Source organism: Nicotiana tabacum, chromosome 19 (assembly GCF_000715075.1).
Source record: "Nicotiana tabacum cultivar K326 chromosome 19, ASM71507v2, whole genome shotgun sequence".
Taxonomy (NCBI): domain Eukaryota; kingdom Viridiplantae; phylum Streptophyta; class Magnoliopsida; order Solanales; family Solanaceae; genus Nicotiana; species Nicotiana tabacum.
In genome coordinates, this window is record NC_134098.1 from 18,544,307 (window position 1) to 18,560,215 (window position 15,909).

The window sequence follows — 15,909 nt, forward strand, 5'->3', positions numbered from 1 at the left end:
AATCCGAACTTATTTGGATTGTCATTTATTTAATCCAAAACCGAATATCCAAACTAAAATCTTCATATTCAATCCGAACTACCGAAACGCTCACCCCTAAACAATGTGGAACATTTCTCAAAAGCTTCTTGAATTAGTACTGCAAAAGCATTCCCATAATATTAAGTGAGGACACCTACTACCTTCAATATAAAGCGACATGCAATTTCGTTTCCAGATTAGGTGCGATTTGACTAAATTAACATGAATACAAAACCGTTGACAAAAAAAAACAAAAAGATGAAACACTACTATCAAAAGCTTATGAGCCAACTATATTGCAATGCATTCCCACCTTGCTTCTAGCTCTTTTTGACTAGTACAAAAGGCACTGCTGTCATGCCGCAACAGACGGATCTAGATGTACAAGATAGGATTGGAGCCAAACTAACTAATAATAACATGAACCCCAACTGTAAAACCCAACTGAGAGAAAAAAAATGGACCAAAAAGACAAGTCGAAAGAAACCAAAAAAACAAAATGATAATTATCCTAAAACCCAAATCCCTAAGGTATAAAACCAGTCAGAAACTAAAGCCAAGTAAAGAAACTTGCCTATGAGGATATATGGGGCTTCCATACTTCCTGAAATCCTAGAAGCAGATGAATTAGCCTTGCCACTATTGACCTCTCTGGAGATTTCTTAATGCAAGAACCAACTACAAATGCAGCTAAGACAAAAAGGGCAGCCCAATGGTTATGAGATCTAACCAAGCACTTGCATGCAAATCATGTAGTTAATGCTCCATTTTAGGGCCTGTTAACCACTGACCACCCTTTATCAGCTGAAGCTAGCATCAATTAACAGCCCCATTTGCTATCCCCTTAGCTACAGGTTTCTTGTCGGATACAGTGACTAGTTTAGCAACGTTCACATCGTCTCCTAATTTTGTAATTGATCCATTTTCCACAAGCTTGACCTCTCCATTAGACTGAGCGGCTGGTGAACTTTCCTTGCTCAAAACAGCAGAAACTTCTGAAAGTTTCTGGGATTTAAGTTCGCCGTTTGAATTGTCTTTATTCTTCTCTTCAGTGGCTTTGCCTTCCCACAAGTGCGACTAAGACAACCAAAAAGAAGAGCATTATTTACTAACAAGAGGAAGATAACTACCACGAAGATATCGATTACTGCTAAATGCAATAGCGAAAGCACCTGATCATAATCTTTTCTTTTTTTTTAATTCATTTCATAGCCAGAAATTTAGTACATATATATATAATCTACCTGCTTCTGGAAAAGCTGCTGCTTGGCCTTCTTTTCCTGGATTCTCTTTTGACGATCCTCATAGAACTCAAAATCATCAAGGATGCACTGTTTGCTAATATGATCTTTAAATATCTCTATCACCTGCAAGCCCTGCTCCATTTTAACCTGTACAAAACAGTGAAATTGTTGGTAAAAACCATGTTCTTTTGGAATAAGTGAAACAGTTGGTAAAAACATAATTCACAATTACCCAAGGGTCAAATGAGCCAGGACATACTACACTCGATCACCCAAAAATTACTACCCTTATATCTAGGCTCATAATATTAGAGCACGTGGCATACCTCCTGAGTATCTCTACTGTTGGTAACAGGCTTGTTCTCGTTGTTCTCCAGCGTGATGTGTTTCAACAAGCTGTTTGGTACATCCTTCACAATGTGCCACTTTACAGGAAAGCAGCCGATCCACTTGTCTTGCTGCCAATACTCCACACTCTTGTTGAAATCAACTGGTCCTACCATCTCCGCAACACCAACAAACTGACCACTTGTATTTACCTGGATAAAAAGACCAAAAATAAGCAATCAAAATTAAGGAGGATGTGAACCCAAAACAATTCGAAATTACATGTAAATTCATGTATACCCGGATTAAACCAAAAAAGACTTGAAGAAACATTTCAAATATGAAAGCTCACCGAGAAGAAAAGAAAGATAGGACAGCCTCCAGACTTTTGTTGAGCCTCCTGATATGCAGCATCAAGCTTCTTGTTACCATTTGGTGTGCTAGCCCACACATTATATTTGATGCTTTTGTGCACATCATCTTCACTGTAAGACTTGATGATAAAAAACTTGGCATCAGTATATGTCACAGGAAAATCTGGACGGTTGTACTGTTCTTTGTCAGGAATCAGGCTTGGTTTATCTTTCTCGGCATCATTGGTTACGGTTAGGGGGATGTTCTGCCCCTTGACTGCCAAAGCAACTGGTGTAAAACCCTTCTGATTCTTGGAACCTTTACCTCTTGGTCCCCTGTTGAGCTCATTTAAACCATCCATGTTCTCGTTACCATAGCCATAGAAACTATTTCCTCTACCCCTGGGTTTAAACCTGTTGTCAACCGGTGTCCACCCACGACCTGTAGCGCGAGAATCATACCTGTTAGATCCAAATCCCATGCCAGAACTGAATGTGTTCCCATACCGCCCATAAAATTTATTGGGATACAACGTATTCATATACCCATTAGTTGTATTCATGCCAGACGAGGGCCTAGGGTGGTGCAAGCCCTGACAATGAAACAGTAGTGTCAGTTCCAACAAGAAAATGAACTGACCATAAAGTACAAAACATGGAGCTTCTAAGTCTCATGAAGGAGACAGTAATGAGAAGTGCAATAACAGATCAATATTCTAGAATACAACATACCATTAGATGTGGATGAACATTCTGATTTTTTGATGATGGAACAGCACCGCCGTTTGAAAATGAAGGCGTAATAGGATTGCTCGCCACTGGCCTAGCGAGCCCGTCAGTAAACATTGACCCATCTAACCATGGAATTGGAGACATTACACCATCAAAACCAAATCTAGGATCCTGATAGCCCGAAGCAACTCCTCCAGGCAAGGCACCACCCCGTCCAAAAGAGCCATTAGCATTTAAGGATGAATTCTGGAATGCAGGCCTCACAGGCGTAGGCGCGGTATTTCCCTTTACACCACCATTTGCAACGCCATTAGAATTTCCATTAGCAGAATCCACAGACAATGGTGCTTGGTCAGCAGCAGCAGAGGTGGCGATCTCACCTTTTGGCGGGGCAACTGGAGTAGTGTATGGAGTACTGGTTGGAGGGAGGGGCTGGAAATATGGATAGTGGTAGTGTTGTGCTCCATAAAGCTGGCCGTCATGCCCCACAGTCGGGACAGGGGAAGTAGCAGGTGAATATGGACTATAGGGTGCATAACCATAGCCATGCTGATACATAAATGACCCGTTGTCCCCATAAGCTCCCTGTGTTTTCATCATATCAAAACCAAAATACATAAATAATAAACAAAATCAACGTGACACCAAATATTGAATCCAGTAAATAGATTAAGACATCAAGTGCTGTAGCTAGCGTCGCAAGCAGAATAACTTACAGTCATCTCAACTCCCTCTGGGTTCACATATCTTGTATAGTCCTCCCATTCATTACCAGAACCATCATACCCTATAGGAGAATAGAAAAGAATGTCAGTATAAAAAGGAATGTCAGTATGAACCAAGTGATGTGCTATATTGTAAAGAAATAAAACATCATTATCCTAACAGATGTACATTTGTTTTAGCAAAATCCTAACAGAGGTACGTATAGGCTGTTCTGACACAAAGTGAAGCCATAAATTCAATTCAGATGATATCAACAATACCATAATAGTATGAGGGATATCCATTAGGAACATAGCACAAAGTTGGATCCATGAAGTCCGGCAAAAGAGGGGTAACTGACCGATCCACTGGCTGGATCTGACCATTTCCCACGTCTTTGGAGTACACAGGCTGAAAAAATATCAGAATTTCAAATTAAGAACTTTAGAGCAATTGACCAAAATAAAAGAATTTTTAAAAAAACACTAAAGGAGTACCTTTTTCTTTGGCTCTGCAATTTCAAGTGACTTATTTTGAGAATCCAATGACAACTTCTGCAGCAAATCTGCAGCTTCTATAGCAGTAAATGTAAAGGAATAGCACTTTTTCACACAAATTAGCCCAAAAACACAGTAACAAACTAGGCCAAGAACAATTCCAGCATATCAATCGATTTGTACTGAACAACACACATCTTTTGGAATTATGTAAATTTACTAAAATTAGCCCATAAACTCTTCAAATCCGCAATTCCAAATAATTAAAGAATTTAGCAAAGAAATATTAAACCAAAACCAAACCAAATTTCTACTGTTGTTAATAGAAAACACCAAGTTATATATCACCAACTCAGCTACAAAATTTTCTAACATATACCAGCTGCAAAACATTTTTTTATTTAAAAAAAACTCAAACAGCCTATATACACCATAAACACACGAACAAACCAATTTTAAAAAATAGAAAAACACAGATGATTTTTCAAAGCTGAGGCTCTCAACAGACTACAACACATAAATCACTCACCAAACAAAACCAAAACCAATAAAAAAAATCAAGCAAATAACAGCAACGCATAACACAATAACCCAGATCTAAAGAATCCAAATAGACTCACATAAAAATTCTACCCATAAAACATAGATATACCTATATCTAATGCATATCTTCACAAAGCATGTAAAAATCAAAACTTAGGGTCGATTTGAACAAGGAAAAAAACAACGAATACCCATATAAGTAAAATCTATAAGGATACGATCAGCAGAAGGAGCAACAGCTGCCATAACACAAGATAGATCTTCAAAAATGGAGGAGAGATTTGTAAAACCCTAGAGGGAGACAACGGGTATGTGGAGTGAGAGTTTCAGCCGCCACCCAAAAGCGAGGCCAAATATTAGAGAGAGAAAGAGGGGTTTGGGTTTCGAGAGAAGGAAAATATAAAAAGGGAGGGTTTTGATCCATAAATCTGGTGTGATTCAAATGCAGCGGATTTGTTTTGCTCTTATAGGCCCCTTATACTTTTCTTATTACCAGATCTGACCCAATGTCTTATCTCACCTGCGGGTGATCAGTCCATCTCACAGAAAATTACCTGCTACTTCACGTGGCGCTATTTTATTGGTTTGTGAAATAGTTTGGATGCTCGTACAGGTAGGATTTGCGAAGGACAAAAGTGTACCTCCAAAATGGGTGGACTTTGGGTCTACTAGGTGGAGACTGCAATTTCGAAACAATTGCAATAACCCCTTCTCTAAGGAACGAAAAAGAAAATATCTAGATATTTAAATAAAAGAATTACTAAGAAAAAAGGAGGTCAAAAAAATGGATATGTCAAAAGAAGAAAACAAAAAAGGATAAACACGACGAATTTGGAAATAGGGTTGTTTTGGAAATTAAGGGCACAGGATTCTATGATAGATTCCAATCGCTATTTCTTGCTTTCTCCAAAATACTTTTATATATTTCTTATTTGATGAATTATTTGTATATAAAGTTTTAGGAAAGACTTACAATTAGATGAGGAAAGTATTGAAGTACATTGAAATTAGTTCATTTGATCTGCAATGGAACATAACAAGTTGGAGGAAGTTTTGAAAAAAAGACTAGTTAATTGATTTGGCTTATTATAAAAGGAAAAATACTAATCCCTACGTAATAAAATTAATAATTATGAATTTAGGGAAACAAAATTAAATAAATACTCTCGTCTACATTACACACCTTGGTGCAGTTCTTTCCTGAATCCTACGTGAACACGGAATATCTTGTACTCCGAACTACCCTTTTTTTAAGGTTTTGGCACACTCATCAAGAAAATTATTTAACAGCATTAATCTCAACACTAACACCATATTTATTTTTATTAAGATTAAAATATTAAATTGAAATACACATATGATTAGTTGACGTTGTGACACAACTTGGGGCAGTGATGTACTGTTTGGTCTGTTACATCGCGAAACTGGGATGGGACGTGATGATGCTTAACCTACCTTACATGTCGAGCAAGTCCTATTCTAACTAACTAAGAGTCTGAGTTGTACATAGTATCCAAGAAATTCATAAAAGTCTTAAGATAATAATCGTCTGAAAACTGAATTCTAAAATAAATATTTATATGTCTGATAACTGAACCCACTAGCAAAGTGATGAGCCTCTATATGTATGTCTGAATACATAAACCTATGGGGTATTCCCTCGGAATGATACAAAAGTCAAACAATAATTAAAGACTAAAAAAATACACCAACATCGCTGGAAAGAGTCGACGGCTCGCCAATTGAATCAACTAGATCTGCTCCTAGCCGCGGGCGTCATCATCTACAAATTCAACGCCTGTCACACGACGTGGCAAGCCCAAATAGACTAAGTACCACAAGAGTACTCAAAAGTCTCATTGACAATTCCCTAAGTAGAGGCAAGATTAGCATATGCTATATATAAATATAATAAAATGTAACAAGCAGAGTAGGCAATTTAAATAAAAATAATGGATACTTTAAAACCTAAAATTGATTCCGATAACTGAATTTAAACTAATAACTAAAAGTTGAATATTGAGTCTACATCATATAACTAAAGCTGCAAGTTGAGAAAATCGATATCTAAATCTAAAGATGAAAATGAAGTTATCTTTTAAAATAAAAAATTTAGAAACTTTACACATAATGGTCATGTGTACGTGAGCATCTGAGAATATGTACGGGGGAGTGTCGGCATATCTCTTCATTAAATAATATGGTCATGCGTACGTGAGAATATGGGAACACGCAAGGGAAAGTGTCAGTCTATCTCCCTATCAATCCTACGTACGTTAGCATCTTGGACACACATATGGAGAGTATCGGCATATCTCCCCTTTATTTGTGCTGGTACTGGTTCAATCGCATTTGCGATGATTGTATAGTCGCATTTGTGAAGAAGCCCTCGCATTTGCGAACCTGGGTTGCTGGGGATGAATTCACATTTGCGAAGAAATCCCTCGCATTTGCGAAGTGTTGTTGTTCGCTTCCTGCTGCTTTTGCGAGGCAGTTGTCATCGCATTTGCGATGCATTTGGTCGCAAATGCGACCTAAGCAGAAACTCTCATGTTTCATTTTTGCGATGAAATGCTCGTTTTTGCGAACCCTATGTCGCAGATGCGACATCTGCCGCATGCATATAGCTGAGTATTCCGAGACTTAGCTTCATTTTGATATATTTTGAACCCAAGCCTCGACGGGGGCGATTTTGTGGAAGGATTTTCTTACCAAACTATTGGGTAAGCAATTTTAATCAACTTTCAATTATATTTTGTGATTATACATTAGATTTAACATCAAGTTCATGAGAATCTAAGGAAAATTTGGGGATTTTGTCAAAGTTTTGAAAAATAAAAATTTGGGATTTGAGAGTAGAATTGGACTCGGATTTGGAAATAAAATACGTATATGCACTCGTGGGGCTATGGGTAGTCGGGCGGGCCCGAGGTTGACTTTTGTTGACTTTTTAGAAATTGTGTAAAGATCATTGCTTTGTTAATTTAAATTGTTTTCTCTTGCATTATTTGATGTATTTAAGTTGTCTTTGGCTAGATTGAGCCGAGTGGAGGTGAATTTGTAAAAGAAAAGCTAATTTGAGTATTGATTTGGCCGAATTGAGGTAAGTGTCTTGCCTAACTTTGTTGGAGAATTTTTTTCTACTAATTGCCATTGTTTGCTACATATGGGGGCGATGCATATATGAGGTAACGAGTCATGTGCCAGGGTTGAATCAGGCTCGAGGGGTAAATTACATGATTAATTGTGCCTTGTAGAACTTATGTGACTTCTTTGTTTCATGTCTTACTTGACTTCTAGATTACTGAGAATATGAAATTAAATGTTAGAAATCGAGATTTAGCTTATTATAACTTGATAAAAATTTGACGGATTTTTGTGAAACCATTGATGTGTTAAATTCGGTCATCACTTTGTTTAATCATTAATACATTGCTACGACCGTTATTCTTGAGATATTGGATTCTATACTTGAGTTAAAGATCATTTTAGAGACTTGTCGAAATACTTGGACAATAAACTACTTGAGGTTTATTGAATTATTATTGGCTTGAAAGTTGTGATTGATGTTCATTTGGAATATTCGCTTAAACACTCTCCTTGATGTTATTTATGATTCCTACCTTGCTTGTCATTAATATACATATGCTTGGTGAGGAAGAGTGTAAAAACACGAAAGGTGATGTCGTGCCATTGCATATATATTGTCATGTGAGGAAGAGTGTAAAGCACGAAGGGTGATGCCATCCTATTTTATTTACATTATCATGTGAGGATGAAAGTAAAAGCACGAAGGGTGATACCGTGCCATTTCAATTTTAACCTCAATTACATTATCATGACCTCAATTACATTATTATGTGAGGATGAGACTAAAAGCACGAAGGGTGATGCCGTGTCGTTTCATTTATATTATCGTGTTCTTATTTACATTATCATGTGAGGATGAAAGTAAAAGCACGAAGGGTGATGTCGTGCCATTTTATTTATATTATCATGTTTTTATATTATCAAGAGTTCATTGCACGAAGGGTGTTTCCGTGCAAGCGAGGACGAGGGACATGCATTACGTTGTGATATCTTTTCCTTGTGTATACGTTCATGCCTTTACCTTTAGATGCTGTTGTTGTACCTATGTTTTCTATGTGACTTGTCGTTGTTGTTCCGTCTTTGTCCTCTATCTCACTTGTTGTTGTGTTGCCCATGCCTTCTATTTGTTTAACTTGCAAATATCATATTTTCCTTCTTGTTGTTATATCTACATCCATGTTGTTCCTCATTTGTTGCACTTTCGTATAAGCTTCCTGTCACGACCTGAAATTCCCACCGTCGGGATCGTGATGGCACCTAACATTTCACTTGCTAGGCAAGCCAATGTTAGAATAATTTATCCTTTTTAACAATTTAAACGTAATTAATGAAGAAGAACTGATTTAACTGTAATAATCCAAATATAAATGTGGAAGCTAAAACCGTAAAAAAATATCTGCTACAAATCCCTGAACCCGGTATCACAAGTGCATGAACTTCTAGAGTAACACATACAAGGGTTTGAAATACATACAAAACTGTCTGAATGAAAATACACAGCTAAATAAAAATAAAGACGGGGACTACAGGAGCTGCGAGCGCTAAGCAACTGTACCTCAAGTCTCCGCAGGCTGTCCAATCCGAGCTCTCTAGAAGCCGCCGCTGGGACCGTCTCCAAAATCTGCACAGTGTGTAGAGTGTAGTATCAGTACAACCGCCCCCATGCCAAGCCTAATCTCGACGAAGTAGTGACGAGGCTAAGGTGGGTCACCTACACTACAACCTGAATGCAATATATAATTATGACAGAAAAATGGAAATACTGAACCGAATTAAACAGCCAACTGAAAATAATAACCACAGCCTCAAGAATAAACCAGTGTCGTTCCGAATCACCGATCTTTAATAATTCAGCTACAATTACCAAAAAGAAAATCAACACAGCTCACGAAATGGAAACATATAGGTTGTTGCGGCGCGCAACCCGATCCCACCAAACAATACGAATTCCTCCCTTATTTCACCGTAATGATATCAACAACAGTAAATTATATATATATATTGCAGTGCGTAACCCAATCCCACCACGTGTCAATATCAGTATCATAATTTACCCTTATTTCACCATGTTAATCTACTTTTATTCCACCTATTGCGTCGTGCAACCCGATCCCACGGTATAGTACAAATTCACCCTTATTTCACCTCAACATATCACCATTATTTCACCTATTGCGGCGTACAACCTGATCCCACCATATCAATATCAAGTACTCAATAAGCACAGTAAAACCCACAATTCAAATCATAGAAAAACCCTTTACAATTCTAAGATACCAAACTGAACAAATAGGAAACCTTGTACAATATGATAATCCGAATGAGTAATACTACACAACGAGACTAATCCAGAATTTACAACTACAAGGTACAGATAAACCAACTTGAGCAAATAGTAGGAAAGTGTGAAACTATTGGAAGAACTAATATCATGAACAGGAGGAAACAATGACTACAAGTAGCAATTAGGAATGGAAACACAATTAGAGCAGGTAATAGTTAAGATAGGGAAAGAGGTAATATGAGAAAAATGGGAAAACAAATAATTTTGCGGCACATAAGTACTCGTCACCTCACATATACGCCGCTCATATGAAATTCACATAACAATTAGTTCGAGGGTTCCTAATTCCCTCAAGTCAAGGTTAGACACAACACTTACCTCGCTCCAAAGGACAGTCAATGCTCAATTACCGTTTTTCCTTTAGAATCCACCTCCAAACCGCTCGTATCTATCCACAAATGACTCAATAATATCAAATATTTCTAAAGAAATTAATTATAATGCATAAATTTAGGTTCCCCAAACTTTTTCCCCAAAAGTCAAAAATTAACCTCGGGCCCGCTAGGTCAAAATCCGAGGTTCAGACCAAAATCCATTCACCCCCGATCCCGATTATGTAATTTGTTTTGGAATCCGACCTCAATTTGAGGTCTAAACCCCCAAATTTACTAAATCCCTAGTTTCTACCCAAAAACCCTTAAATCCACCATGAAAACCTTAGATTTTAGGTTGAAATCTTAGGAAAAGTAGTGAAAGATTGAAAGGAAATAGGTTAGAATCACTTACCAACGATTCGGGGAAGAAGAAGTCTTGGAAAAATCGCCTCTAATGTTTTAGGTTTTGAAAATTTTAGAAATGAACCAAAAATCCAGTCTAAGACATAGTTGTTCAGCTGCAGATGTCGCATTTGAGAAATATCACACCTCTGCATTCTTTGCAAATGCAAACTCAGGCTTGATCGCAAATGCGACCCAGTCATCGCAAATGCGAAGAATGGCTATGTCAGATGCCTTCACAAATGCAGACTGCCAGGATCGCAAATGCGATCAAAACTTTGCAATTGCGAATGTCTCCCCCCCAGCCCACTACTCACAAATGCTATGGTCTCTTCGCAAATGCGAGACTCGCATTTGCGAGCCAGACCTCGCAAATGCGAAGTCTGCAGATCAGTTGCAGCAACTGTTATGCTTTCTAAGTTCAAAACACTCTGCTGCCTATCCGAAACTCACCCGATCCCTCGGGGCTCCAAACCAAACATACACACAAGTCCTAAAACATCATACGAACTTGTTGCACGTGATCAAATCGCCAATATAACACCTAGAACTACGAATTGAACACCAAATCAAATGAAATTTTTAAGAAAACTTTAAAACTTCTATTTTCACAACCGAACATCTGAATCACATCAAACTAATTCCGTTTCTTACCAAATTTCACAGACAAGTCATAAATATAATAATGGACCTGTACCGGGCTCCGAAACCAAAATACGGACCCGGTATCAACAAGACCAAATATCAGCTAATTCTTAAAATCATTAAACTTTCAAACTTTTAATTTTTTATCAAAATTTTATATCTCGAGCTAGGGACCTCGGAATTCGATTCCGGGCATACGTCCAAGTCCCAAATTAAGATACGGACCTACTGAGACCGTCAAAATACGGATACGGATCCTTTTACTCAAAATATTGACCGAAGTCAACTCAAATAGTTTTCAAAGCAAAATTTCATATTTTTCATAGTTTTTAACATAAAAGCTTTCCGAAAATACGCACGGACTGTGCACACAAATTGAGGAAGGCTAAAATATGATTTTTAAGGCTTTGGATCACAAAATTAGGTTTTAAAACATGAGATGACCTATCGGGTCATCACATTATCCACCTCTAAAACATCTGTTCGTCTTCGAATGGACATAGAAAAGTACCTGGACTGGTGAAAAGATGTGGATATCTACTCCGCATATCTGACTCGGACTCCCAAGTCACTACCTCAACGGGCTGACCTCTCCACTGCACTCGAACCGAAGGATAACTTTTAGACCTCAGCTGTCGAACCTATCAGGCTAGAATAGCCACCAGCTCCTCTTCGTAAGTCAAATCCTTGTCCAACTGGACAGAGCTGAAATCTAACACGTGGGACGGATTGCCGTGATACTTCCGAAGCATGGACACATGAAACACCAGATGAATTAATGATACCTCTGGTGGCAGCGCGAGCCTGTAAGCCACTTCTCCCACTCTCTCCAGAATCTTAAAGGGCCCGATATACCTAGGGCTCAACTTGCCCTTCTTTCCGAACCTCATTACACCCTTCATGGGTGATACCCGGAGCAACACTCTCTCCCCGACCATGAATGCAACATCACGAACTCTGCGATCGGCATAACTCTTCTACTTGGACCGGGCTGTGCGAAGTCGATCCTGAATAATCTTGACCTTATCCAAGGCATCCTGTACTAGGTTTGTACCCAACAAACGAGCCTCTCTCGGCTCGAACCATCCAACTGGTGATCGGCATCGCCTAGCGTATAATGCCTCATAGGGAGCCATCTGAATGCTAGACTGGTACCTGTTGTTGTAGGCGAACTCTGTAAGGGGCAAGAACTGATCCCACGATCCTCCGAAGTCTATAACACATGCGTGAAGCATATCTTCCAAGATCTGAATAGTGCGCTCGGACTGTCCGTCTGTTTGAGGATGAAATGTTGTGCTCAACTCAACCTGCGTGCCCAACTCACGTTGCACTGCCCTCCAGAAGTGCGAGGTGAACTGCGTACCTCGATCAGAAATGATAGACACGGGCACACCGTGAATACGGACGATGTTGCGGATATAAATCTCTGCCAACCGCTTCGAAGAATAGGTAACAACCACATGAATGAAATGCGTTGACTTGGTTAGCCTATCCACAATGACCCAAACTGCATCGAACTTCCTCTGAGTCTGTGGGAGTCCAACAACGAAATCCATAGTGATACGCTCCCACTTCCACTCAGGAATCTCTATCTTCTGAAGCAAACCACCAGGTCTCTGATGCTCATACTTTACTTGCTGACAATTTAGACACCTAGCTACATAAGCAACTATATCCTTCTTCATCCTCCTCCACCAATAATGTTACCGCAAGTCCTAATACATCTTGGTGGCGCCCGGGTGAATAGAATACCGGTAACTGTGGGCCTCCTCAAGAATCAACTCACGAAGTCCACCTACATTAGGCACACAAACACGACCCTGCATCCTCAAGACTCTGTCATCTCCAATAGTAACCTATTTGGCACCACCGTGCCACACTGTATCTCTAAGGACCAACAAATAAGGGTCGTCACACTACCAATCTATGATACGCTCAAACAAGGAAGACCAAGAACTGTACAAGCTAGAACACGGCTGTGCTCTGAAATATCCAACCTCACAAACTGGTTGGCCAAAGTGTGAACATCTGATGCAAGCGGCCTCTCACCGACTGGAATGAACGCAAGGCTGCCCATATTCGCTGCCTTTCTACTCAAGGCGTCGGCCACCACATTGGCCTTCCCGGGGTGGTACAAAATAATGATGTCATAGTCTTTCAATAGCTCCAACCACCTCCTCTGCCTCAAATTGAGATCCTTTTGCTTGAACAAATACTGAAGTCTCCGATGATCCGTGAAAACCTCACACGATACGCCGTAAAGAGAGTGCCTCAAAATCTTCAGCGCATGAACAATGGCTGCCAACTCTAAGTTATGGACATGGTGATTCTTCTCATGAACCTTCCACTGCCGTGGCGCATATGCAATCACCCTGCCCTCCTGCATCAATACCGCACCGAGCCCAACACGGGACGCATCACAATATACCGTATAAGATCCTGAACCTGTGAGCAACACCAACACCGACGCTGTAGTCAAAGCGGTCTTGAGCTTTTGAAAGCTCACCTCACACTTGTCTGACCATCTGAACGGGGCATCCTTCTGGGTCAACCTGGTCAACGGGGTTGCTATAGATGAAAACCCCTCCACAAATCGACGGTAATAGCCCGCCAAACCCAAGAAACTCCGGATCTCCATAGTTGAAGTGGGTCTAGGCCAGTTCTGAACTACCTCAATATTCTTAGAATCCACCTGAATACCCTCTGCCGACACAACGTGCCCCAAGAAAGCCACTAAGCTCAACCAAAATTCACATTTTGAAAACTTAGCATACAACTGGCTGGCTCTGAGAGTCTGAAGTACAATCCTGAGATGCTGTTCATGCTCCTCTCGACTGCGAGAGTAGATCAAGATATCATCAACAAACACGATCACAAAGGAGTCCAAATAAGGCTTGAACACTCGGTTCATCAAATCCATGAATGTTGCTGGGGCATTTGTCAACCCAAAGGACATCACTAGAAACTCATAATACCCGTACCGAGTCCGAAAAACTGTCTTAGGGACATCGGATGCCCTAATCCTCAACTGATGGTAGCTAGATCTCAAATATATCTTCGAAAACACCTTGGCACCCTAAAGCTGATCAAATAAATCATCAATCCTCGGCAATGGATACTTGTTCGTGATGGTGACTTTGTTCAACTACCGATAATCTATACATATCCTCATCGATCCATCTTTCTTCTTCACAAACAACACAGGTGCACTCCAGGGCAAGACACTAGGTCTAATGAAGCCCTTATCAAGCAAATCTTGCAACTGTTCCTTCAATTGTTTCAACTCTGGCAGGGCCATACGGTATGGCGGAATGGAAATAGGCTGGGTTCCCGGAGCCAAGTCAATACAGAAATCGATATCCCTGTCGGGTGGCATCCCCGACAGGTCTGCAGGAAAAACCTCTGGAAACTCACAAACAACTGGCACTGAATCCATGGAAGGAACCTCCGCACTAGAATCGCGGACATAAGCCAAATACACTAGACACCCCTTCTCGACCATACGCCGAGCCTTCATATAAGAGATAACCCTGCTGGTAGAATGGCCAGGAGTCCCTCTCCACTCTAATCGAGGCAACCCCGGCAAAGCTAAGGTCACCTTCTTGGCATGACAATCCAATATAGCATGATAAGGTGATAGCCAATCCATACCCAAAATGACATCAAAATCGACCATATCGAGAAGTAGAAGATCTACACGAGTCTCAAGACCCCCAATGGTGACCACACATGAACGATAAACACGATCTACAATAATAGCATCCCCCACAGGTATGGACACACACACAGGAGTACTCAAAGAATCACGAGGCACAACCAAATATGAAGCAAAGTAGGATGACACATAAATGTAAGTAGATCCCAGATCAAATAGAATTGAAGCATCTCTACTGCAAACTGAAACAGTACCTGTAATAACAGCATCAGATGACTCAGCCTCAGGCCTGGCTGGAAAAGCATAACATCAGGGCCGGGACCCATCACTCTGAACCACGTCCCTGGGACGGCCCCTAGCTGGCTGGACTCCACCTCTAACGGCCTGACCTTCACGTCTAACAGTATGGCTTCTACCTCTGGCTGCCTGACCCCTGCCTCTGGCTGGCTGAGCAAGCGGTGCAACAACTAGTGCCAGAACTATGGCACGAGAACCCTGATGCTGTGGCGTGACGCCTAATAATCTCGAACAGGTCCTCCTGATATGTCCATAACTACCACACTCGAAACATCCATCCTGGTGCTGTGGCGGTGGAAACTGAGGCTGACCCGAATGAGCCGGATGACCACGGCAGTAACTCTGAATAGAAGGTGTACTGATAGGAGATGATGGTGCACTATAAACTGGCTGTCCAGAATGAGGCACATAAGGACCACGACTCCCTGAAGCGCTGTGGGATGCCTGAAGCGCTGAATGAAATGGCCTGGGAGGATGGCCTCTACCAAAAGTACCCCTGTCTCCAAATGAGGCACCGCTGAAACCACCGGAATGATGAGGTCTCTTGTCAGACCCCTGACCTCCCTGTGCAAGAACCATCTCGACTCGCCTGGTGACATTGGCAGTCGCCTGAAAAGAAATCTCACTCCCAGACTCCTTAGCCATCTGCAATCTGATAGGCTGAGCGAGTATGTCAATAAACATTCTCACCCTCTCTTTCTCGGTAGGAAGCAGAAGAAGAGTATGATAGGCCAATTCCA

General features: G+C 40.5%; 1 protein-coding gene across 2 annotated transcripts; it reads right to left on the bottom strand.

Annotated features, from left to right (window-relative positions):
- Positions 1-291: 291 nt before the first annotated feature.
- LOC107822646 (YTH domain-containing protein ECT4-like) lies at positions 292-4,882 on the bottom strand. 2 transcript variants are annotated; one of them, XM_075239719.1, is made up of 9 exons: positions 4,641-4,882; positions 3,880-3,956; positions 3,664-3,793; positions 3,394-3,464; positions 2,678-3,262; positions 1,945-2,538; positions 1,592-1,804; positions 1,266-1,412; positions 292-1,098 (listed from the first exon to the last, which is right to left on the bottom strand). In XM_075239719.1, exons 1-9 carry the CDS (start codon positions 4,666-4,668, stop codon positions 838-840), a joined length of 2,106 nt encoding a protein of 701 aa, XP_075095820.1. In that variant the 5' UTR covers positions 4,669-4,882; the 3' UTR covers positions 292-837. The 2 variants fall into 2 exon arrangements, with proteins under 2 accessions (XP_075095820.1, XP_075095821.1); XM_075239720.1 differs by having other exon boundaries at positions 3,744-3,793; positions 4,641-4,857.
- Between the last annotated feature and the right edge of the window lie 11,027 nt (positions 4,883-15,909).

Bases quoted from the DNA above. Each gene is read 5' to 3' on its own strand.
- LOC107822646 (XM_075239719.1), bottom strand. From the start codon at position 4,668: ATGGCAGCTGTTGCTCCTTCTGCTGATC. The intron at 3,465-3,663 runs GTATTGTTGATA...ATTCTCCTATAG, and splicing joins ATATCCCTCATACTATTATG to GGTATGATGGTTCTGGTAAT. The intron at 1,099-1,265 runs GTAGATTATATA...TGGTTGTCTTAG, and splicing joins AGCAGCTTTTCCAGAAGCAG to TCGCACTTGTGGGAAGGCAA.